The 24,413-nt window shown below is 34.4% G+C and overlaps 1 protein-coding gene across 2 annotated transcripts in view; it reads right to left on the bottom strand.

The window, feature by feature from the left end:
• Positions 1–24,413, bottom strand: part of gsb (paired box protein gooseberry) — a 69,419-nt gene that overhangs the window by 2,407 nt on the left and 42,599 nt on the right. For both annotated transcript variants that reach the window (XM_088227053.1, XM_088227052.1), the window contains 4 exons: positions 18,583–18,755; positions 18,151–18,409; positions 6,326–6,525; positions 1,700–2,022 (listed from right to left, as the gene is read on the bottom strand). In XM_088227053.1, the coding sequence (XP_088083179.1) occupies positions 1,700–2,022; positions 6,326–6,525; positions 18,151–18,409; positions 18,583–18,755 (955 nt within the window). The remainder of the gene's footprint in view (positions 1–1,699; positions 2,023–6,325; positions 6,526–18,150; positions 18,410–18,582; positions 18,756–24,413) is intronic.

Here is a 24,413-nt window from a genome sequence, read left to right as displayed (position 1 = left end):
CACGCTGCCCCCATCCTGGCCGTGTTGTATTCAACTGGACATAATCGATTGTGTACATTGTATTACAATCCTAAACATACAGATATAGATACCCGGATCTAATTTAATCAACAATCAACATCCCCTTTAGCGAAATCTCACGATAGTGGCGGAAGGTTTCTAATTTGCCGGTAGAACTCAAATGCCATAAATCGAATAATACTTAGGAGCAAATCCATTTCTAGCCAATTTAACTGGTACAGAGAAACTTAAAAAATGTATCCTATAATAACATCGCTAAAAATCAACGTAATTCCATTTATATTTTATTGTTTTAAAGGCATTGCCATGTGTTACGCGTATAGTTAAACCACAAAGTAGAACCTACATGCTTAACGTTCCCGTAGAGAACGCACCTTTGATAAATATGGTTCAAGTTAATTGTGGAATTTTTTATGTCGTGCTGTAATTTCTAAAATAGGTACTTATTTGCTACACTGATGAACCGTAAAGTTAAAATTACAACCGATTAGAATTCGTTCACATATAAAGCGCTGTAAATAATTCCCGCAAGTGACCGAGCAAAGTGTGCAAAAATGATTTACGACCGATATTCCGAACATCTTAAACATTGTAATGAATGTAATTTAATTGCAACGCCAGATTTTTTCGGTAATAGAGCGCTATAAAGCCACCGACTCCCCAAATTGAACAATTATTATCGAATGGAAAAAATCCCCGTAGAAACTAGATTAGCCGCCTCCGCGGCGCCGTAATCACATATTGGCCACTAATTGTAGTTATCAATTTAAGGCTTTATTCATAATGCGACCGAAAGAAATGCGCTGTAATCCCGGACTCGGTAGGTGTAAGGGAGACGCTATTCAAATCGCTTCTCACGCAGTGTCAGTATATCGACAGATCCACCGGCCTGACCTGGGAACTCATCGAACTTCTATTAATAATGGACTGGTAGAAATATTTACACCTGGAAGTCCTCCCAACATTTCGTCTCGAAAACTCCGGCAAAATAAGGATGAACAGAGATCGAATGTTTTATATTGCAGTCTCTCGGGCGAATGTATTGCAAATCGACGTATTATGATTCAGTGATAGAATCCGATAGGAACGATAATCCTGGACGAGAGTAGATAAAGGATCACACAGATGGTTTCGTCATGTGGTACGATGGATGCCAAAGGAATGGAAATATAATCTAGTCATCTTAAATGTATGTACACGTAATTAAATGATAAGATAAAGATACCTATTTTAGGGCTAGGAAATGATATCATCCGGTTAATTTGAATACAACTTAAGTCGCTAAATGATCACTTTACAGGAGACAATAAAAACAAGAATCACTTACTTTATATGAAACTTTTATTTTTACCAAATATTTATGATTTTTAAGTGTTTTATCGAAACAAATGTTAACTACTGTACTACTGACCAACTACTGACTTAAGCTTTATTTTAAGAAATGAACACCGTCTTTAAGATGCGTGTCTTTCGAAAAATGTGTTTTACCTCTTTTCTGTCAACAATTTTTTCGATCAAATGACAGAGACAGGCTATTTTGTACGGTGAAAAAAATGGCCTACGTGGAATTAAACTCAAAGTGGCGATATCAGTAAAACGCATGTGACTTTCTACTCTCTCTGCCTAACCCTACGGGGAAATTGAATAATGGTAATAGTGGTTATAACATTTAACTTACCCATAGTTTTCGTGCCAGGCAACCTCCGGGAGTTTGCTCGACGGCGGCGGATTGGAGGGGCGCGACCACGCGGACTCGCCCCCCCCGTAGTAGGCGGGGGGGCTGCCGCTCAACGCGGGCTCGGCGTAGGCGGGCGGAGGCGGCGGCGCGTAGCCCTGCGGCTGCGGCTGCGGCCCGCCGTACGGCTGCGCGGGCCAGCACTGCGGGGGCGCGGCCTCCAGCTGCTGGCCCGGGAACGAGGGAAGAGACATGGGGTTGAAAGCGCTGAGCTGCTGAGAGTTCAACTGCTTGCGGAGGCGCGCTCGGCGGTTTGAAAACCACACCTGGAAAAAAAGCAATAATTAGTGAAAAAACTAGTTTGAGTGATTGTAAAATAAAACCAGAACCCTTCAGAACGAGAGCTTTTAACTCGATGACTACTCTCAGTCCTGAAAATGACATAGATATGATAGATATATATAATGAGATAGATATGGAGTAGAGCCGTGGTTGGCGCGTTCGCCTCCCACGCTTGAGGTCCTAGGTTAGATTCCTGCAGGGTGGCCATACAATATGGATATTAAAAGTGGTTCTACACTGCAACATAGTTTCAGGACTGGCACCTGAAGCGTAAGACTGATCCCCTTACCTTCAATGTAACAAAAATGACCAAGATAGGCTGCAATTGGAGTACCAATTCAGTAACCTGTGCACCACCGGGTGCGAATAGTAAAATGATGATGAAAATATAAACATGTTTTAAGATATGGATTCAAAACGAGATACTGAAAGCTTTTCCTATACACACTAAAAACAGCGAAAGGGGTTATCGAGTTATCTAATGTTTTTCCGATCTTATTAACCGCGATTTAAATTTAGTTTGACTGTTCTGCTTTCATTGTCGTTTGTAAAAAAGGCTTTTGTTAGATATTTTCCATTCTTCTCATGGCCACATGTGACGGGAAACAAAGGATGGTTGCTAAAATCTTGCATTTTAAAATGTTTGTGTACTCGTGATTTATTAAAATATTTTAGTTTTAGCTTAGCTTTGAAAAACAAATCACAGGTTGGTTTACATCTAAAAATATTCATTTACACATGACATTGGAAAAACACCGAAATAGAACATGTTTTTTGTACTAAATCAGTAGCTATAGAAGACGTACCTACCTATAAAAATTATTATTAAAAATGATTTTATATCCATATTTTATCTTTTTTTAAAGCCTGTATTTATACTTGTATGTTTACCTTTTCCTTTTTTTTGACCCTTCCATTTTTTGAAAATATAATTTATTTTTCATTAAAAACATTTTGTACTTTGCTGTATGACATTTTAAACTCATTTTTTACAAACTTATACGATTAGTTAGAAGGTATTATTGGTTTTTGTTTATTCTTTATATATCCTTTGTTTTTCTTTTTCTTTTCATGTACTCGTATTCAAAATTATATAAACTCTTATAAATGAACAACTAAAACAGTGTAAGTCACTCTCCAAGCACAAGAGTTAGTTTCTTTTTTGGAGAGTTACAGTGATAAAATTTAGTAGATGTGTAAAAGAAGTTATGTTTAGAATTTTACCAAAACTTGTACTTTTTATGAAATTTATGAATAAAAAAAAATAATTTAAAAAGTCCTGACGATGAGGTAGTCACCTCGAAACTGGTTAACGTTAGTAAACTGAAATTCGATCGATTCGAAAGCGGTTTTTACATATTTGTCAGCAAAAAAGTGTTTAAAAATATTGTCTCATGCATGCATAGAAAAATAATAACTAAACCGGTAAAAAATGTGTATTATTGCATTTGCGAATTATTGATATAGTTAAAACATATTAAAAAATATATCTAGAAATAGTAAATATGGATAAATCAATTTCGTGTTCCTCTACCGAACTAAAAAGCAACATGAACCGCGGTATAAAGATTACCTAGCGCTATAATGTTCTGGGGTATTAATTCAAGTACCCATATCGGAACAATTAAGTCCATATGGTAATAATGCCAACAGCTTGCTTCTACAGATATGCTGTAATTCGTTTTAGCGTGGTTAAAGTTATTTAGTTGCGTGATTAGCTTTCTTTAAAATTTATTACAGAACAAATTAATACTGGGAGCTTCTTTAAAACTCAAATAACTTACTGGCAAATAACACATTAAGCCTAGTAAATAAATCTGATTTTACGAGTGTTTAATGTATGTGTCTGCGTGTACGTACATTAAATACGTAAGAGTGTTTCAAATTTAGCGTTATTCTTTTTTTAAATTTGTTTTTTATTTATTTAGGAACAATAGCAGATTACCTTTAACATGGACATTATTCGTAGACTGAAACAAAATATTGCTGGGTGCTGTTTACTATCCACAGCATGCGAGTTGCAAGACTTATTACAATTAACGCATCCGGGGGTATCCAAGGTCCCCCGAGAGCGATTCTCTTTAATAACTTTTTTGTCAATCATCATATTGTTTTCATTTTTTAATGTTAAGTTTAAACCAAATTTATAATAATATTTTTCTGACAAATTCTTTCAACAACATTTGCCTTTGCTTTTCCCCGTGCAAACAGCAACATTACAATTCATCGCTCTACAGTTTAATAATCTCAATAATCTTCTATACGTCGGCGTCGCGACGCGTCGGTCAGTTTGCTCGTACGCTTCTTGCAATTTAGTCGTTTATTTCCAGCAACAACTATAAGAATCCGAATCTCATGTCTCAGACTATTACATGCATTCTCCCTCCCGACTCCTCGTTGTACCTTTCCGCTAACGGATTGCGTGACTTAAGATCAGTGTAATTTAACGTGTAACAGCAAAAAAAGCGCGATGCCATACAGCATTCTCTCGCAACAGTATTTTATTAAAAAATGTATGAATTTCTCAGAAAACTCGAAATATTTTTAAGTTTTAGAAACTATGTCATGATTATCATAATGAGATAATTAATTTATTTTAAAGTTGTCTTTATAAGAATTAAGCTAGGGTATTCCTGGTACCCCCTTAGGAACTTTTTCACCCTTTGGCTCGGAAAGGTTAAAAAATCACAGAAATGCAAATCACAAAAAAGTAATTCCGAAAATCTAAAATAAACATCTATTCCAGTTATGGAATCGTATTTACTCTTGCTAACATATTATTATATTCGGTGTGGGGGTAAATGATCTGTAAAAATCTTTAAACTCGCCCCGATGTATGTTTAGATACAATCAAATGATAACACGCTCCTTCATTATACAGTAGCTGAATAATTGCTATCGATCATCTCGGTTCCTTAGGCAACGATTGAAATCATTCTACACTATCCTTTTATGTTGATTTTAAACGAGTCATTCTAGTATTAATTCAATCATCAGTAATTTTTAATGTCTGATCATGTGGATAGTTATTAGAAGGGTAAATTCTCAGGCTAAATATTAGAGAAGTCACGTAGATGCGAGTTATTGTATCGTGCCACCTGGGAGATCAGATAACTGAAATAATTATTTTTTATAGAGTTTATCAATTATTTATTCCGACCAGTAGCACAGTAGCATCGATGACTACCATAGAAACACCTGCATTGTTTAATAATATCTTTCTTAGATCTTGTATTACTTAGCAATAACCAGAAACGTATTTTTGTCAATCATACAATTTGATTTCTAACCACTAAAGAATATGGTCTGTGTCCAGGTAAATTTATAATACAGTTATGTGTGTGAAATAAAACCAGAACCCTGAAGGACTGTTTTGACTCAACTGCTACTCTCTGGTAAAAATCATTAAATAAAAAATATAGTGGAAATAATAGTGCGGTGGTTGTGCGTTAGCCTACCGTTTCTTAGGTCCGAAATTTGATTCCTGGGCGTGAAATATTGGTTTTACAGATAGTTCTACACTGCAATGGACTGGCACATAAATTGTATGATTGATAACCTCACTTTCCATGTAACAAAAATGATCCAGATACGCTGCGATTGAAGTGCCAATACAGAGCCCTTTGCACCACTTGGAACGGATAGAGAAATTATGATAACGTCGAAAGAGTACGGTTTTTAATGATCGAATTTTTTTTAAGGAAAAGTGAATTCGTGTTTGTAAATAAATCATTTCTAAACGATATTTTGAGTGTGCTCAAATTTTTGTAGACAAGAACTGCATTCATCCCCCTTGGAAGTTATGAATATATCACAACACTGATAAAAAACATTTTCTAGAAAGGAATATAGAAGTCTAGGCATTTACAGAGCTTATGACCTGTTATTGTCTGGTTTTGATGTTTGAACATCTATATTCCTTTCATTATTCCATCTGTTGGTCTTTGTGAAGTTAAAGAGCTGAAAATCTTTATTGATGGTGGTGAGATTCTGACCAAATTACTTTACCTACATAACAGGCAATGCCCGAGAATACTTCTCAATTTTATATCTACTTCTTGAACCAGCTGGTTTTATCAACAATATTTTGACTTTGTCCAATTTTTTGTAAACAAGATTTGGATTCAATCCCCTTGGGAGTTATTATTATCATTTTTTTTGTTTATGTGTTAAAGAATTTAGAATTTTTGTAAAAATTAAAAATTATAGTAATAAATGAATATGAGTAAACAGAATTCAGCATATTGAGCAATAAGTTTAAGTTTATATGATGAGTTGGATTCCTACCTGAACCCTGGCTTCCGTAAGCTTGGTCTTCTGCGCCAGTTCTTCCCTGGTGTAAACGTCGGGGTACTGTGTCCTGGTGAAGGCGCGCTCCAGGGCGTCCAGCTGGTCTCCACTGAACGTGGTCCTTGACCTCCGCTGTTTCCTCTTTAGCGTGATACCGGGTTCAGACTCGGTGTCTGACTCGTCACAAGATGACGTTCCTAGAAAAAAGAAGAAAAACATAACTTATTAAATAGAACGTCACTTATTGATTATAACATTCTCCGTTTTCAAGCAGATGAAGACTATCTACAATTCTGCGTGTAAAACCCGGACGAGTGTACTCCACTTTAAGGCTACTTTGAGGTAAAACTCTAAAAAAAAATTTTTTTTCTACCTCCTTGAATACTAGTTAAAGTGTTTTTCTACCATGCATGCTGTCTCGGGTTTGATTTCCCGCAGCTTCAACATGACATGAAACGTAAACCTGATTTTGCGGCTGTAATATTTTATTTAAATTTGGTGCAACCGGGAAGGAAATAATTTTTGAGAAAGGAATATGGATATCTTGGCATTTACGAGGCTTATGATCTATCATAGGCTTAAGGTTTAAGTGGCCACTTCACACTGTGTAGCATTCACCAATCTGCCAATTTTTCTAAAAAATACACGTGTAAAATACAACGTATTCGAAATTTGACCGGTCAAATTAACAAAAAACATTTTTTAAATATTATTGTCCTCGTGAACATACACTTTTCTTTGAAGGGTCCAATATTACGTAATTTAAATTTAATACATATTTCTTTGTTTTATAACAAATTTACTTATAAGAATTTCACTACAAGAGTAGGTGAATATGTATGTAGCTACCGTCATGTTGCCTAATAATTATTATATGGGTATATTAAGTGTATACCGTACAATATAATTAACCTTGAGCTGCTGGTAGCTAATCAAAACTTTAATTAACAAAAAAATCGTTCACAAAATAAAACCCTCACGATAAGACTTTTATTGAAGTGTATTTTTAATCGAACTCGTACCTATATTATTAATTTGTATGCGTTTTCTATGGTACGCGGTACACGTACGGAGAACCAACCATAAACCGACGTAAGTTCCAAGTATTTACATTAGTACGAAACCAATAAAAGTCTTTTGTATCAAAGTAGACCCGATGATAAAAACAGATATCGACCAAAGGAACATGTCAAGTATTATATGCACACCTGTGGAGCCGGCAACAAAAAACCCATTGAAAGTGATTTAATGGTGCTACCGAATATGTTTTCGATTATCTGGGGTCCGTTTGATTACTTCTAAAGAGCTCGTCTCGCGAGTTAGTTTTAAATACGAAACAAACTATTAAGACGATGCGACCATCGTCTGTCCGAAATTATCTAGTAGAAAATGGGAGTACGTTTTTTGACGATTTTCTCACAAGATTCGTACGATTCATTCATCGCATTCTCTCGTTCTCGCCTCGATATTATAACGTTCGGAAAATAGTTAATTGTGTCAACACCTCGCGATCATTTAAATTAACTCCTCGTTCCACGACAAGTGAAATGAAATTTTGAATTCGATTTTCAGTCTCATTGACAAATACGTCTATTGTGCTTGTCGAATAACAGCACACTCACCTGTAGATTCAAGCAACAAAAAATACGCTGACGCTGATGTAACTCAGCTACCGAATTCATTTTCGATTATATAGGGCTCCATTCTATTATGTGGATCTTCACAGTAGCCGAGAGCGTTGATCGGTCGACGGTCCGGTGTAATGGAAAACCAACACGACACGCAATGACAGGCCGCAGTACACTTCAAAATGTCAGAGAAAACTCTCTGCCCATCCATCAAGAGGAATATGACACAACACGAATATCCGGACATACAGTATACTGTATATTATTCTGTCGCTGGTAGCGGCTACCGGCTCCTTTTCGGAACACCTGTAGTTTCTACTAGTAGTTCTATTGTTACAGTTCGCTCTAAAGAACATTGTTACCGTCACAAAAAACATTAAGAAATGCGCAATACAATTTCAAACCTTATAACATGTTTACAATACGTGTTTGTGTTTGAGTATGTGTCCATATATCAATATTTATGAAGTAAGATAGAGTAAAATGTCGTCAAGTCTTTTTTCTTGGTAATATTATGCAGACGAGAAGAATGTGCAACTTGTAGCCGAAGCAAAAATGTTAGTTTCCGCGCGGACCTCAGATTCCACGGAGAGCTGATTCACATTACCCGGTGATTATTAGTGATGATGCCTAATACCCATATTATTAGCTACTGTTAGTAATAACAGTATAGAGGATCGTGGTTCACGATTTATACTTTATCGTAATGACGGATCGGAATAATTGCATTCGAGCGAATAACCGAAATAAAGCAGCTTCATTTACCGAATACCTCCACCTTCTCGTATTTAGTACACCGCAGCCGGCTACAATACATGGCCCGATTGAAGTTTCCTCCACTTTGATATAACATACTATTTACCTTATTTGGGTAGAAAATAAGAGTGAATGGACGATTGTGTTTTCGACACGAAAATAATGAAACAGGATGCGGCCGCCATGACAGGCACCGGCCACGGCCTTCTCCCTCCCTGACCGCTCCTCTCCTCTCCGATCCTCGCTGCTCTCTCATTCACACCTCGGGTTTTTAATTCACCGGCAATGATTCGGCAGTTTGACAACAACGGCCTGACGCCATTTTTTGTTGTTATTTTGTTTGGTGATGAGTTTCGATTACATTACAGATTTCATTAGAGCCCGTACAGCCGCAGCCGCTCAGGGCCCCGATGGCGATGCAACCAATTTCATGTTCGGAATTAGAGCCTTTCGGTGAAACCGCCAATTGCGGAAATGAAAAGATAAAAACTGTTTTATGGGGGCGTTCTTCGCATCGAGTGTCGGGGCAACGATGATAAGCAGATATGAATGGAAAATAATTTTAATTCGTATCAAACAATACAATAATATAAATATTATAGTAAAATAAGCTACCGGTACTAGAAGAATTATCGATAAAAATATGTTTACTGCCTTATGAAACACGTGAAAAGTGCTTTTGAGGTTATAGAGAAGACAACGTTTCTGGAAATATGCGCGGTTGCTTCTTCTTATTCATAACATTTTTATATGAGCTTGCACCGTTGTGTTCTTAAATTTGAAGTACATTCTATATAATATGTCTACGTAGGTTAGTATCATTTCATTATAAACAATCACAATTTTCTATGTCGAATATATTTAGCAAATTTTTAAACGAAACTATCGTTTTGTGCATATTATGCACTGCATGAAAATTTAAACTGCTTCGATTTTTCCGACAAATTCTCCGTAGGCGCGTATATTGTTAAATAATAAACTTTTTAAATAGGAGAGCGATTATTGATTTAATAAGGCACAATTTCCATTAAGTTGTATTGCACGAAGATTTATTGTAAAATTTATGCAAATGACGACAAGAAGTTACGGCTATATATTGTACCTACATGGCGAGGTGCTCAACTTGGAATGTAATGATTCTATATTATATAAAATGTTGGATGTATATAGTTTGTATATTATGGCATGCCGACATTCATAGACCACACGCCTAGTGCCGCAGGTCCCGCGTTCTTAGGGATGTAACATCACTGACCGAAACGCCGATTTAACAATAAATTGAATTTTAAACCACCAATATGGATTTGAGAAAAAAAAATCTAATCATGATGTTTTTTATTCTGATTTTATTATCGGTAGATACTATATACATAATAAATATTATTTGATTATACACATTTAAGAAAAATGGCATTGGTAATATGAAATATTTATTTTATTTATTTATTTATTCACACTCTGTATCAAAATACAATTCCATGTTCACTTTGCCCAGCTAACAAGGGTACATACCCCGTTCCAAGCTAGGCAATTACATTTTAATATATTATAAAAGTTAACAAATTTATATAGAGCACAGACAAACAAAATATAAACTTATTCGGATACACATTTTGATTCATATACATACAGACATACACATATATATAAGACATACACATAATATAAATATACACATGTACATACACACACACGTATATACACCCATGCGCATACACATACATACATTCATAAAAACATAGACAATTTATTTATGCGAAACTTCATGGTTGTCATCTATAAATATATATTTTTTAAATTATTCCTTACTTTTTATATTTTATTTTTGACATCCAGTAAGATTCTCCAATCCGTGGCATGCATCAACTTTTCTGACTCCCTACGACTAATGTCATGAAAGAGCGAGGTCAACACCTTCGGTAACTTGACAACACTCCCGTCTTTCCACGATTCTGGCAAAAGGTTATGGACCTTTTTGCCTACGTTATAGTGTTGTCTCGATGCCAGAACAGTGTTGACCCCTTCACTTAGTATCAGATCCCTATTTGAGTATCTTGTATTATGGTTGTGGTTGACGCTTGGGTAAATGTCTCTATTTATGTGTGTAACCACTACCGTTCTCAATATATACTGTTGAATAATATTCAGTACTCTGAATTCTTTAAAGAGCAAGTCATTTGGATAGCGAAACGTTTTTTTTAAAATGACTCGGATTAAATATTTCTGTGCAATTGCTACAGGTAATTATGAACATATAATTATATATATATATATATATATAAATATATATATACATATAACATATAATTACAAATAATTATGACATTTTCAAAGTAAGACAAGACTCTTAATAAATACTTTATACTAATGATACCTTCGTTCACATCATCGTACAATGTGACAAATAACTAAAAATCTAACATCAGCTAATACAATTGAACAATTTGGTGGAATAAACGATGCAAAAAATATTTTTCATAAACAATGAGAATAACGCACATAATATCTCTAAAGATACGTGTACTATTTTACGATTCGAAAATAAATAAAATATTCTACCAGAATATCAATATCTTATACGTATTTCAAATAAAATATTTTGTCATTTAAAAAAAACAATTCTGTAATATATTTATGTATCTAAAACTATATCCATAACGAAAAGCAACAGATAACTTTAAAAATAAAAATAAAAAACATCGCCGGTAAAATTATCGTTTTCATATATTATTCGAGATTTGTTAAAATCTAACAAGTTCGATTTGATATTTATGAATGATGTAGGAATCGATATTTTGAAATCGTCGATCGTCGATATGCCGTGTGCATTCCTAGGCGTACCGCGTACCGCGCACCATCGCGCACCGGCATCGCCCATCGCATCATCAAACGTAGTGCTTCGCACTTTTATCTCGAGTGTTCCGCGTTCGTGAATTAATCCAGAATCCTCGAATCTCTAGCGTCAGCAGGTTCGCATGGTTTTTGGCAAGTATTGCCATGATTTCTCCATTCCGAATCCATCTTGGCGTTGACGACCGCGGTTCGATCAATCATTTTGCAATCTCTTTGTGACAAAACAATGGATTGTAATCATTCTTCGGTTGCGTACTTTGTTGTAATTTCATAATGTGATATCGGCGTTCCTAAGATGTCCGCCATTGCATTCAGCACGTCCTATTTTGCTCTAGATGTAACTAAATGCGACTTAAGTGCCTTTGGAAAACTTAAACACCATAAACTAAAAATGATGTTTTACGTTATTATTATTAACAAATTACGTTTTTTATTATTTCCTACATTATATAATTTAAGTATCTACAACAGGTCGATGGGGGGGGGGTGTTAATTTTGATAGATTTTCCCAAAAGGATGCGAAAATTTTAAAGTTCATGATAAATCTTTAGCTTGATTAAAGACAATCGTATTCACCGGACATAGCTCCTTCCGATTACCACTTATTTTGATCGATGAGTCGTTGCCTGGCTGAGTAGCATTTATATTCTTATGAAGATGCCAAAAAATAGCTCGATTTGCTGATAACCATAAAAAAGAGTCATCATTTCGAGATGGTATTCGTATGCTGCCAGAAAGACGGAAGAAAGCAATCGCTAGCGATGGAGAATACTTTCAATCTGAAAATATTCAGTTTAATTTTTTTTTGTAAATTTTAAAATAACATTAGAAAATTTGTATTATTAATTCGTTCTTCATGTGAAAAAACATTTTTTTTTTTAATTTTTGCAATTTATTTATTTCTCGCGATACCCTCTTGAGTAGGTTGCAACGGCTTGAATGGCTATCCACATTCCTGGTATATCACGATATGGTGCAGACCGGTGAGTGATGACCGGAGAGGCCGGCAGTGCTGGGTGGTGACCGCGGTCCGGATGAAGGGAACACCTAATTTCCTCGCCCTGTCATCATTGCGATGAAGGCAGCCGCGGCCGATGGGAAACAATAACCGTATGCAAAATGCTCTTTGACTTCTGCAACACACACCGAGGTGATTACTGCTGAAATTACATAACTGCGTTACCAATACAGCTGTGGGTGTGGAGATGTTTATCGGTAAACTTTATGGAGAAATATTTGGAAGAAATATGATAATGGAACTATTGGATATTCCATGTAATTACGCGTATGTGAAACTTAGCATAAACTTTTACGCGTGTTTTTAAAATCCTTAATTGCTTATGATTATTTTTATTTGTAGATCATCGTCATAATCAACATTCATCTTTCTGCTCTCATTGGTGCATAAGGCACTGAAATTATCATTAAAATGCATCGTGTTTCGATCATCTGCTATGTGATGGTAAAAAAGCCATATATTTTTGCAGATCGAATTAATAAAATATTAATCACGTTTAGAAAGGAACCAAACAATCAAATGTATATAGGAGGAATAATCGAGTTGTCTTTTAATTCTAAGATTAATATTTTTTTGTTAGATAACCGAATGCATCTATTTTTTCGTTGTAAAAGATACTTTTCAATTATTTATACAACAAAAAATTATGGCTAAAAATTTGAATATTTTCGATCGTTTTGTTATTCGTGTTAAATTTAAGAAACAATGAGCTAAAGCTATTCATTTCAACACCATCGTCTCCCTTTCCGCATCCAGTGGTGCTTAGTTCAATATCTGTTACATGAAGGTAAGGTGATCAGTTATTGTAGTTCAAACGACCTTTAAAAATCAATATTTTACGTCCACCCTTCAAAGAATCGAACCTAGGACTTCAATAATGGTATGCGAAAGCGTCAACCACATCTCAACGAGGCAGACTTATTTCCTTGTTCAGGATTTTCCTAAGAACAGCCATGGAGTCAAAAACACCTGTTTAAAGTTCTAGTTCTATTTCACATACAGACCTGTATTCTTAATTCATGCAATTCAATACATAGAAAAGCATGTTGCTCATTATTGTTTTTAAAATAGGTTTATTCAAATGATTAACTTTTTTCGACATTAATTATTATTAACAAAAACTAAAAGTTTTCAAACACGTTTTGCATAATTTTCAGTTTGACATCTCTGGGTTACTTGACGTAAGAGAATATGTGTAAGGTTTAAAAGCAGGTTATTATGATAAAAATAATAATATAATGAGGCAGATACACGATGCAAAATGTTTAAGCCTGGCAGATTGTAATCGATACTCGTATTTCCAAGATCGGTCAGATACGAGGTTCTGCTGTGTTAACGCGGAAATTTTACATTGTGTTATTTCCACGTTCATTTCTGCCACACGTGCACGGTGTGGTGAGCTGGTAAGCTGGTAAGCGAGGGACGAGTGGGTGAGTGAGTAGTGAAGGGTAGTAAGGGTACGTCTGAACACGCCAAACGGGACAAAAAGAAATCCATAGTAACTCGTGAGAAAGAAATAAAAAAATATGCACAGAACTCTACTCTGATTCGCCTGGCGCGTAATTATAATGTATTTTTCAATAACATAGATATATAACTCACCTTTAAAACAAGAATTAAAAAACTATTATATGAAAAAAAATATGTTTCTTTGTAAAAAAATGTTTTTACATTTTTAATTTAAGTTGTTTCTATTCACTCATATCAAACTAACACTTACCCTGTCCATAAACCCACCCTCACACCCATATACACTCACACTCATATTCACATTTCTACCAAAACCACACTCCACTTACTAACCCACGCATCCCCACACACAAAAACTAACTTAACAGGATTTTTATAATTGTATTTAGGTGGAAAACTGATTTCGCATTTTTATGTTTTTTTTAAAATGATGTTGTATAATTCTTTTGTTGTTTTTCTGAATAAATTTTCGAAAAATAAACTACGTCCTTGAAACAAAACTACTAGTAAAAAGATGTGGAAAGAATTACTTTTATTAAAGGTAAATGTTTGTCGCATGAGTCAAAATTAGCAGCTCTCAATAAAGTTCTGTTGCCGACCCTTATGTATAGGAGCGAAGTTTGGAATTAGAAAAACAATATCCATGTGGTAAAACTTTTCACGCTTGGTTCATAAATGTCGAGATCCGTGCATTATATTTATTTATTGATATTTTACTCTTACAAACTATAAACAATAATAAAAATAATGTGACCTCACTGGGTTTACCCGTGCCGAGGACACTTAACAATATACTTTTTTGAAACGTTTTTACATTTGAGAATAAACAAAGAAGACTAACTTAATAAACAGAGATAATATACAAAATATTTAGATTGTTTTAAAAACTAGGTATATATGTTTATCTATATTATTTATATTACAAAACGTACAATGAAAATAACAATATAAAGCTGAGACATGCATTATCGACAAAATCAAGAAAGAAGTGATGCGTTGGTTTGGCCACGTAGAGCGAATGCAAAAAACGAGGAAGACCAAGAAAAACCTGGGATGACCAAAATTGCAAACACTTAAAGAGGGATACTCGGACCGTACTAAACTATTAAAAACAGAAAGCACCAGACCGATCGTGAGCAATTGCATTTGTTCCTGGTTATTTTTCAGTACAATAGTCGAGTTCGAGTAAGTGTGAGGAAAAGGCATTCATTCACTTATTCGTAGAATGTAGAATGTAAATACGGCGATCTTGAAATGTGATTTTACACGGCGACATATAACGCCTTATAATTATCCAATCGATAATAATATCCTCACGAGATATGGATTCCGATGAAAATAATCGTATATAGTTGAAAAAAAATACATTAAGTACCTCGAACTGCACGATTATTTTTGCTTCCTCTACTAATACGCCATGCCCGCTAAATGAGTAAATATAGTAGTGACCGACCGAACTTTCGATTTCGGCCAGTTTCAGACAAAAAATAGAATTTCGGTCAAAAATTGCCCGAAGCCTGCGGTCGGGATGTATCGGATTGTTGACCATTAAAATAATACGTTATTGTATTGCTATTGTCTAACATAAAAAAAAACTGAACTGATTTTACGATTTGTTGACTTTAGTTATTAGTTCTTAATATTTATATTTTTGTAATTCCTTTATGGTTAATTACGTAAAGTTCTTATATGTATCATATGACAACGAACCAAAAAGCGATAAAAATGAACAAATTTACTCATTAAATTTTTGCCTTTTATTTCAATGTGTAATTTTTTTGACACTTATTTTAACAAACTCGGAAGGTTAAACAATAAAAACGGCTGTTTTTGTGCGTTTCTAAGTAATTTTTACTATATTTGAATAAGTTCAGGTTTCGTTTGAAAATCTTGTTTCGGTCGGTAACTAAAATATATATGTGTAACATTTAATTTAAGGGGCCATACGTGCAACAGTAGTGAACCACAAAATCATTATTCCTTCTCGGGAAAAATAATTTTAATAAATATTACAAAAACATAACATCATATCCCTAACTCTAAGAGGCCAGAGCCCTGTGTTGAGCTGGGGTTGTACATAATGGAAAGTGGAAGCATTCATTCCAAAATAAAATAATAAAAAAATCCAAACTAATGAATCATAATGAAACCTACTCGATACTAACTTCCATTGTGTATTTATCGATTTTTGTAATAAAATATTTATAAACATATATATTTTTTAATGTTTTTAGAATTATAAATATTACAAAAACAAACTGTAATATTAACTATTGTAAAACAAACTTCACTAAATAGAGCATCCTGCTGCATTAGAGATGTAGAAATATTAGGTATGAAATGTATAAATATCGTATTTATGAATATGTACCTATATAAAAATATATAATTGTACCACTTTTTGAATTTAATATATTTTTTAAAATTTTGGAACTCACATTATGGTGATATACGAGTATTTTATTTGTGGGATATTATTCCTTGTGGGCGCAAAGATCTGATGACTGATGGATGATGTCCTGATGAGAATTGTGCGGTGGTAGTGTAGTGTGTAGCGTAGGCCGACCGAGTGCGGAGTACCGGGGCCGGGCCGCACTGGCGCGGCGCGCTGGCCGCGGGCGCGCGGCGGGATAATAACACCTTTCTGGACTAATTTCATTTTTATACCCATCAATTTCATGCAAAGCCGTGCGCGCCCTTTGATCGGCCGGCCGGTCATGATATATTGAGACGCGAGACGCGAGCAGCCGAGGACCAGCGACCGGCGACTCGCGACTTGCGACCCCATACCGGAAGACAGCGGACGGAATTCGGATCGATGGCTGACATTCTCGTCGAAGACCGGCAAGATGTAAAATCCCCGTTATTAGGTTAAATTTTTAAATAACAATAAAACGAAAACGACGCGTGGCTCTCTGATCTAACTGATGCAATCGTGAAACTATTGGCAAATATCGCATAACGTCAAAGCGGAGAAAACCCACGGTGATACTCCGGTTAATTTTTGTCAAAGTAACGTGACAAGAGATGATTGTACGTCCGCGGGAACTCTTGTATTGAAAGTTAATTAAAATGAATGTTCCGCTCTAATACACGGCTCACTTGACTTCCGCTATTACAACTGGACAACATCAATTAACATTCGATAGACTTGCGAACGAAATGACGATGTTTTGGTCGAATAATTGTAAATTTACCCGATGAAAGTGAATAATAATTATGCAACTATGCAGAAAATAAAATTTTACAAGCCCGCGAAATTCACACAGTGACACGATGCGCTTGGACAAATTGCTATTTTAGAGAGGAATGAACCTTTCCGGATCCAAAAAGGTTCTACAATTAAACCAAATTAAGCGTAGTATTTATCTAATCAGTAGTCTAAATATATTTGTTTTGATACTTTTTTACATAAAAATGAAAAAATACGCTTTTCACTTTGATATGATTACTCGCCTCACTAACCTCACTTATTATACGTAGTCTAATATAATATTTACAACACAATATACTTATTTTAACATTATTTATCACTATTGTACACGTACTGTTCTAATTTATAATATTTAAACTGTTCTTTTATATACCTACCCACTTATATCAACTTATGTATATTCTGTATATTCACTACTTACAATATATCTAACCTACTATTTAAAAAAATATTATCCTATGCTCTTTACATGTAATTTGAAATATACATATTTACACTTCTCTCTTTTTTTATGTTTTTAGGCATTTCTTCAGGCAACTTTATTGCCTTGCACATATGGTAGATCTGGGACATTGCTTATGATTTCTTTTACAATCTTATATTTTTAAATTCTCTTGTTATATAGTTATGAAATAAATCATTATTCTAACTTCTAACGTGTAATTTGACGTTCATCACATAAAAAATTCACCAATTAAATGTGCGAAAATGAGATAAATGTTGCATTATGTTATTCATATTTACCTACGGAGATTGAGTCTAGCAGTACAAGCAAAAACATAAACAATGTTGTACAGTGGAAGCCGGATAGTATAGACTCGAGTATATCAGCAATCGAAACAAGTTTCCTTTCAATAAATAATACAAATTATAAAAAACTCACCCAGAATGCCATCGATGCTGTGATTTCTTCTCGGGTCAGATTCATCTCTCCTTCCCCCGCGGATAAGGCGGGAAATGGAGCTAACAGAAGGAGCTGAGTGTTTATCGCAGACTCCGTCCTTTATAAGACGGTCCCTGATCTCCCAAGAAAAGATTCCCGGATTCTGTCTTTTAAGATCTTCTATTCTGTTCTCAACTTCAGGAGTTGCAACTCGAGGTTTGGATCCGCCTATCACACCAGGCCGTATTGATCCAGTCTCCTGTAAATGAGAAACTATTTATACAAAAAATGCATTTCTACAATCTCATGATGTGGATTTAATAAACGCAGTATTCTGAAAAGTTGTGAAGGTACTTTTAAATCTTGGACCTCAATTCAGAGTCGGTGTTTGGTTTAGTCGGCTCATTAGACAAATGTATTGAAGAAACTGACCTGGTAACGGTTGAGGATTTTTGACACGCAGCCGTGGGATACGCGCAGCTGGCGCGATATGACGCAGGGCCTGACTCCTGCGGCAGCCATCTCCACTATCTTTAGCCGGATGTGGTTGGGAAGAGGACGGCCGTTGATGAACACTCCTCCCAGTTGGTTGACGCGGCCTTGTCCTGTCGAAGAAGAAAAATCTTTTTCTAATAAGGTAGAAGTCTTTTTGACTGGTTTATCAATGCACATGCATAAAAAAACACATTTAATCAAATTGTTAGAAATAATATAATATCTGCCACAATGTTCTTAGTATGAATTTTTTCTAAAGGTTACAATTATTTGTTGCACCACAACAGGCCAGGAGGCCCAATTATAGTGGTGAATTACAGCACAGTTCACCCAGGCTTGAGAAAAATCACATTTAATTTTTGCGTTCTCACCGGGAATCGAACCCGGAACCTTCCGTGAGTGTGTCAAATATCTTGATCACTTCACCACGGAGGCCACCTTATGAATTTACAAAATTGATTTATTTTAAATTTTATAAAATTCAAAATTTATGTGCGGTTTTTTATCAATTATTTTTATAGCTTAATAAACATGAGAGTATTCATAAATGGATCGATTCATAAGGACCATTACCTATACATCTTAACTCGCAAATGTATTTACAAAAGCTTTTATGAATACCTTTCCCAATAAAGTTAATATCTTTATTCAAAGAGGAATCATGTTCGAGCACTAAAGTAAAGGTACACAAAGATTACATTGTGCGTACATGGAGATTCCTAACAAATAGTGTAAACGTAAATCGAGCGAACAATAATAAACGATCCTAAAATTAGATTGTGATGAGCCCCTAGAATGGGGAAGAAGAATAATATGAATCGTATTGTTGATACTAAGTTGCCGATATCGGTTTTCAGTAGCTATGGGAGCCCATAGTCCGCAGTTCACCTTAGATATTACCGCCACCGCCCGCCACGGCCGCACATAGGTCTTTTTTTCAGTAAAACGTAGCATTAATTCAAAGCTTGATAGAAATTAATTTTAATCCGCTGAAGACTGCAACCTATAATAGGAAAGTACGAAGAATTACAACATCAACCGTCCATGCGCTCAGTAGCTGCAAGACTTGTTGTAATCTAACTTCTATTTTTATAAATTTGCTTTTTATTTCGTTTTTTAAAATATCACTTAAACTCTAAACTTCATTGTCAAATAAAATGTTTAAAAATAAAAATGTAAATAGTGGCTAGATTTCTTACTGTCCATGCGCTCTGAGCTGCAAGACGTGCTGTTATCTAGCTCCTATATATCATAATTGTAATATATCATAATTGGAGACGAGGAACTACAATCCCAACCGTCGTGCTGGGATATTTATTTATTGTACAGCGCCCTTGAAGTGATCTTCACAAAAATGGCGCTATATAAATTATCCAAACATTATTATTATTATTATCAGACATAAACATTCCACACTGTTAAACTCGATTAAAAAGGCCGATAACTTCTTCTTCTTCTTCTTCAGCCTTATTGTCTCCACAACTAGATAAAAGTCTTTTTGAAACGTCTCCTTCCTTCATATCACTCGCTTTCATCATCCACGTTTTACCGGCAATAGAGGCAATGTCGTCGACCCATCTTTTCTGTGGCCTTCCAACACTTCTCTTGTTTGCCCATGGTCTCCGCATTATTATTCTGGGTGTCCATCTGCCATCATTTTGTCTCGCCAAGTGTCTTGCCCACTGCCATTTCAATTTCGCTGCACGATCCATGATATCCACGACTCCAGTTCGGCGCCTTATTTCTTCATTTCTTATTCTGTCTCTCAGACATACACCAAGCATCTGTCTTTCCATGGATTGTTGCGTGCATTTTAATTTCTGACTACTTTTTTGTGTTATATACATGGTTTCTAGTCCGTATGTTGTCACCGGCAATATGCGCGATTCATGTACTTGTCTTTTCAAGCATATGGAGATTTGTTTATTTAAAAAAAAATGGGCAATAAGAGTAGAGTTAAATTTAATGAATATTGCGGTTAATTAAAAAAAATATAAACAGTTAAATTTGGTTAACATCGCTGTTCATGGAATTAAAATTTTTATGAAGTGAATTCGATTTTTTGTCAATAAAAATGTTCAATATAAGCGAAACCGATAGGAAGACCCTCGGTCTGTATTGTGATGGAAGTTTATTGTATTTTTATACATAAAAATTTCTTCCTAACGATAGGTTGACACTTAAATCCACTTACTTTTTTTTAACCAATAAGCGGTTTCGTCACTCTAGCCACATTTTCAGAACAGTATTAATTTTTAAGAAATTTAAACTGTAACAATATGTAGGCTGTGAAATTTAAGTGTGTGTGGGACGAGGCATTTTGTTTAAGTGTTTAAAGGCCATTATCTGAAAGTATTTTTTCAACGTTCATTCTATTATGTTTAATCAATTTTAAATTATCAAAATGCAATAACTAAATAGCAAAAAAACCTCCATGTACCAGAGTTTGTTTAACTTCTGTATACTGCAGTTACATAATTAAAAATATATATAAAAAACCTTGTGCTACGTATAAAAATGCACAACATAGTAATAGTTTGTTGGGTAAGGATGTGAGTGTTGGAAAGACGTCAATTTAGCTATCGTTATTTTTAACTGTCAAAACATATTGATAAACGTTAGAAGATTTTAATTAAATACAATATTTCTTAAAATAATCAAACTAAAGCTCTAAAGCATGCATATATTTTACTGTGAACTCGCTTTTTAATTTTTAATCACAATAAACAACACAAGCTGGTTACTTACTTTTACTAAAACTTATCTTAATTTATCAACAACTACCCCTTTCCCGCGGCTTTGCTCTCGTGACATTGGGGAGAAATTACTTAGGTAATAATAAACAAAAATTGACGTTTGTTTGTCAATTAGACTTTTCCCGATGGAATGATATATTTTATCAGGATTAAAAGTAGCTTGGTCTTCCAATTATCGCTATGAATAAAATACGATGATCTGTTAGTCTATGGTTACGTAGTATCGTTATTTCGATGATAGGCAAACGCGCTGACCATAACACCACTAGGCCGAAATATTGTATACTTTTTTCATTGTAATTTTTTTGTATTTGAGATGAAAAATAAGTATCATATTTTACTTCTCACCTCTCCGGCTATCCATATGCAAAAACATATCTCAATCAGTCGCTCCGTTGAGACGTGAATGAAACACAAACAAATACTCTTTCAGATTTATAATATTAGTATGAATTATAATAAATACTAGTTACTTATGTGAAGTATTACTTTGTACGTATTGATTTCGGTTATAAATTTATTCAGAAAACGCAGTGTGCGCTGGAATACATAAAGCCATAAAGTCTCGTATTCAGACTGGTAAAGCAAGCAGAAACATATGAAAAGGGCATCACTCTACCTACACATAATGGTTTATGATTGCCACAAAAGGACGATAATGGGTCATTCTTTGCCACTCAATAATAACCAGGTTTTTATTATAAAACCATTATTGATACCCGAGTATTTATTTCCAAATCAAACACACAGAGGTTTACATTTCTAAACTCCGTCATTATATGGACAACGGCTCTGTATAGGATCTTCCACCCTATTGAGTACATATAATCCCATTCGACTTGTTGGTATGAAAGTTTATTGTATTATACTAAAAAAACGTTAAAGATTTATTCAATCGATAAAATACCGCCCATTGAAATAAATAATTTAAATTTGTAATAATAAAATAAATTTTATTGTTTTATAAAACAGGCTCGCCGATTATTTTTTTATATTTATTTGCTTTTAATATAAATACAGTATTTTTATTACTTTAGCTTGCAAAATTGCCCGTTCTGTAATGATCAATGTTGCGGCGATTATAATTATTAAATAGTTTTTATTTTAAAAATGTACATTGGAAAAAACAACTGACTTCAATAATCATTGTTAATATAAAATGAGTCTCAGCGCTGAATTTCTTCTGTTTTACTGGATATTTCTAGAAAAATTAACATTAAATATTTTATTATTTCTTTCCTCCGAGTACGCTACATTATGTAAACAGCTTATTTGTAGTTTTTCCAAAAAGTTAGTTTTCCAATCGGTATATCATAATCACAACTTATATAATAGTCAATAATTCAAAAAATATATTTGGTGTTTATACATTTTGTCCGATTTTTCCGAATTGTTAAAATTCACGTTACATGTATTATGATTATATTAATACAAGTCTTTACAATGGGTTGTAAAGTAGACGATAGTGAACATCTTCGACACCTCATTCTTGTTCGCGTTAAATCGAGGAAATAACGAAAAAAACAAATAAGGAGAATGAAAAAAATACGGAGAATATATTATTGAATAATATGCTGTAACATAATGTAAAATCAAATTTTGGTGCTCATTTTTAAATTATAAAAAAAGGAATTAAGTCATGTTAACACCCAATAGTAAGTATGCAGGTAATTTAGTTCAAATATAGAACTGATCATCGTTATTTTACGTGTACTGATCTATATACGCTGCAATTGATGTATCAATACAGTAGTGCCCTGTGGACCATTAAGTGCAGATAAAAGTAAGAAGAAGCTGTACTATTGTTAATTGTATCGCGAGATTTCAATGCTCCTTTTCAGAGCTGTGTACTATTTTCGATGGCGGTTTTCATTGACAATATATTTTCAGTGGCGCTACCTGTTAAAACCCCACTCTAGATCACTGAACATACGAGTATCGTTCAGAAATTATGTTAGTGATCAGGACAGATCACAAGCGTGCGTGTGGGCGAGCATCCTTGCGGAACACCGCACATCGCGCGCCTTGCTCATCACATTTGTACCTAACGAGGTTACTTGCGCGGAAGAATTTGCACAAACAACCGAATAATGGCGGAGACTCGGGATCATGCTGGCGGGCCCTTTAACATTTCGAACAATACCTATTTTGAATTCAGTAATATACAATATATTGTTGTAGTCAAAAGATAGATCTCTTCATGTACTCAATAAATATCTAACCAATTTATCTTTAGTTCAATAAAAAGTTCGTCTTCGGGTTTCGATCCTCGGGATTTAAAAAAAAGTATGTACATAGGTACCTACGTATTTTACATAAAACACTTTTAGTTACGAAGGAAATATAGTATGAAGAAAATTATGCTTGAAAATATATATTAGATAATATGCAAGTTATTGGATTTTGGATGCGTAAATCAAAGTCAAATTCTGTAATGAATTCTTAGAATTCATAAAATAAAAAATACTTATGTTTAATAAATTGATATTCCTTATATTTAAAGAAATGCTACGCATTATTTTATTACTGAATTCACAATTTTAAAGGCAATTAATTATTCTAAATAGACTTATGTAAAAATCATCGTGAATTCCATATTCTGGTTTATCTGTCATGTTTAGAATCCAATACATTTTTTTTTCTTTAAAGATAAATACTTGAGTTCTTATTATTTACACAAATATTAAAATTTTCTGACCATTTCCTTAAAGTCGTAAATAACTTGTGCTGGAAAAATGAAAATTGAGTTGTGGTAGAGTGGGATTTGAAACTTGGACCTTTAGCCCGTGAGTCCACAATACTACCACGGGACCACGACCCGGTTCAAATTTATCAATATATTCTTAAATTTGTTGATTAGGTATGTGAAAATAAGAAGATTTAATAGTTATTTTGCCCAGAAAACATATTCAAGGAAATTATATTTCATTAGAGGAGTCTATAATCGTGATTATAGACTTGATATCGGATGGACATGTACAAAGATTGCTGAATGCACGAGTACCTAAGAGA

Source organism: Micrasema longulum, unplaced genomic scaffold, assembly GCF_059751315.1.
Source record: "Micrasema longulum isolate JH-2025_06_02 unplaced genomic scaffold, ASM5975131v1 h1tg000487l, whole genome shotgun sequence".
Lineage (NCBI taxonomy): Eukaryota > Metazoa > Arthropoda > Insecta > Trichoptera > Brachycentridae > Micrasema > Micrasema longulum.
Note: the sequence above shows the minus strand (reverse complement) of the source record. Positions and strands in the feature narration are given on the sequence as shown.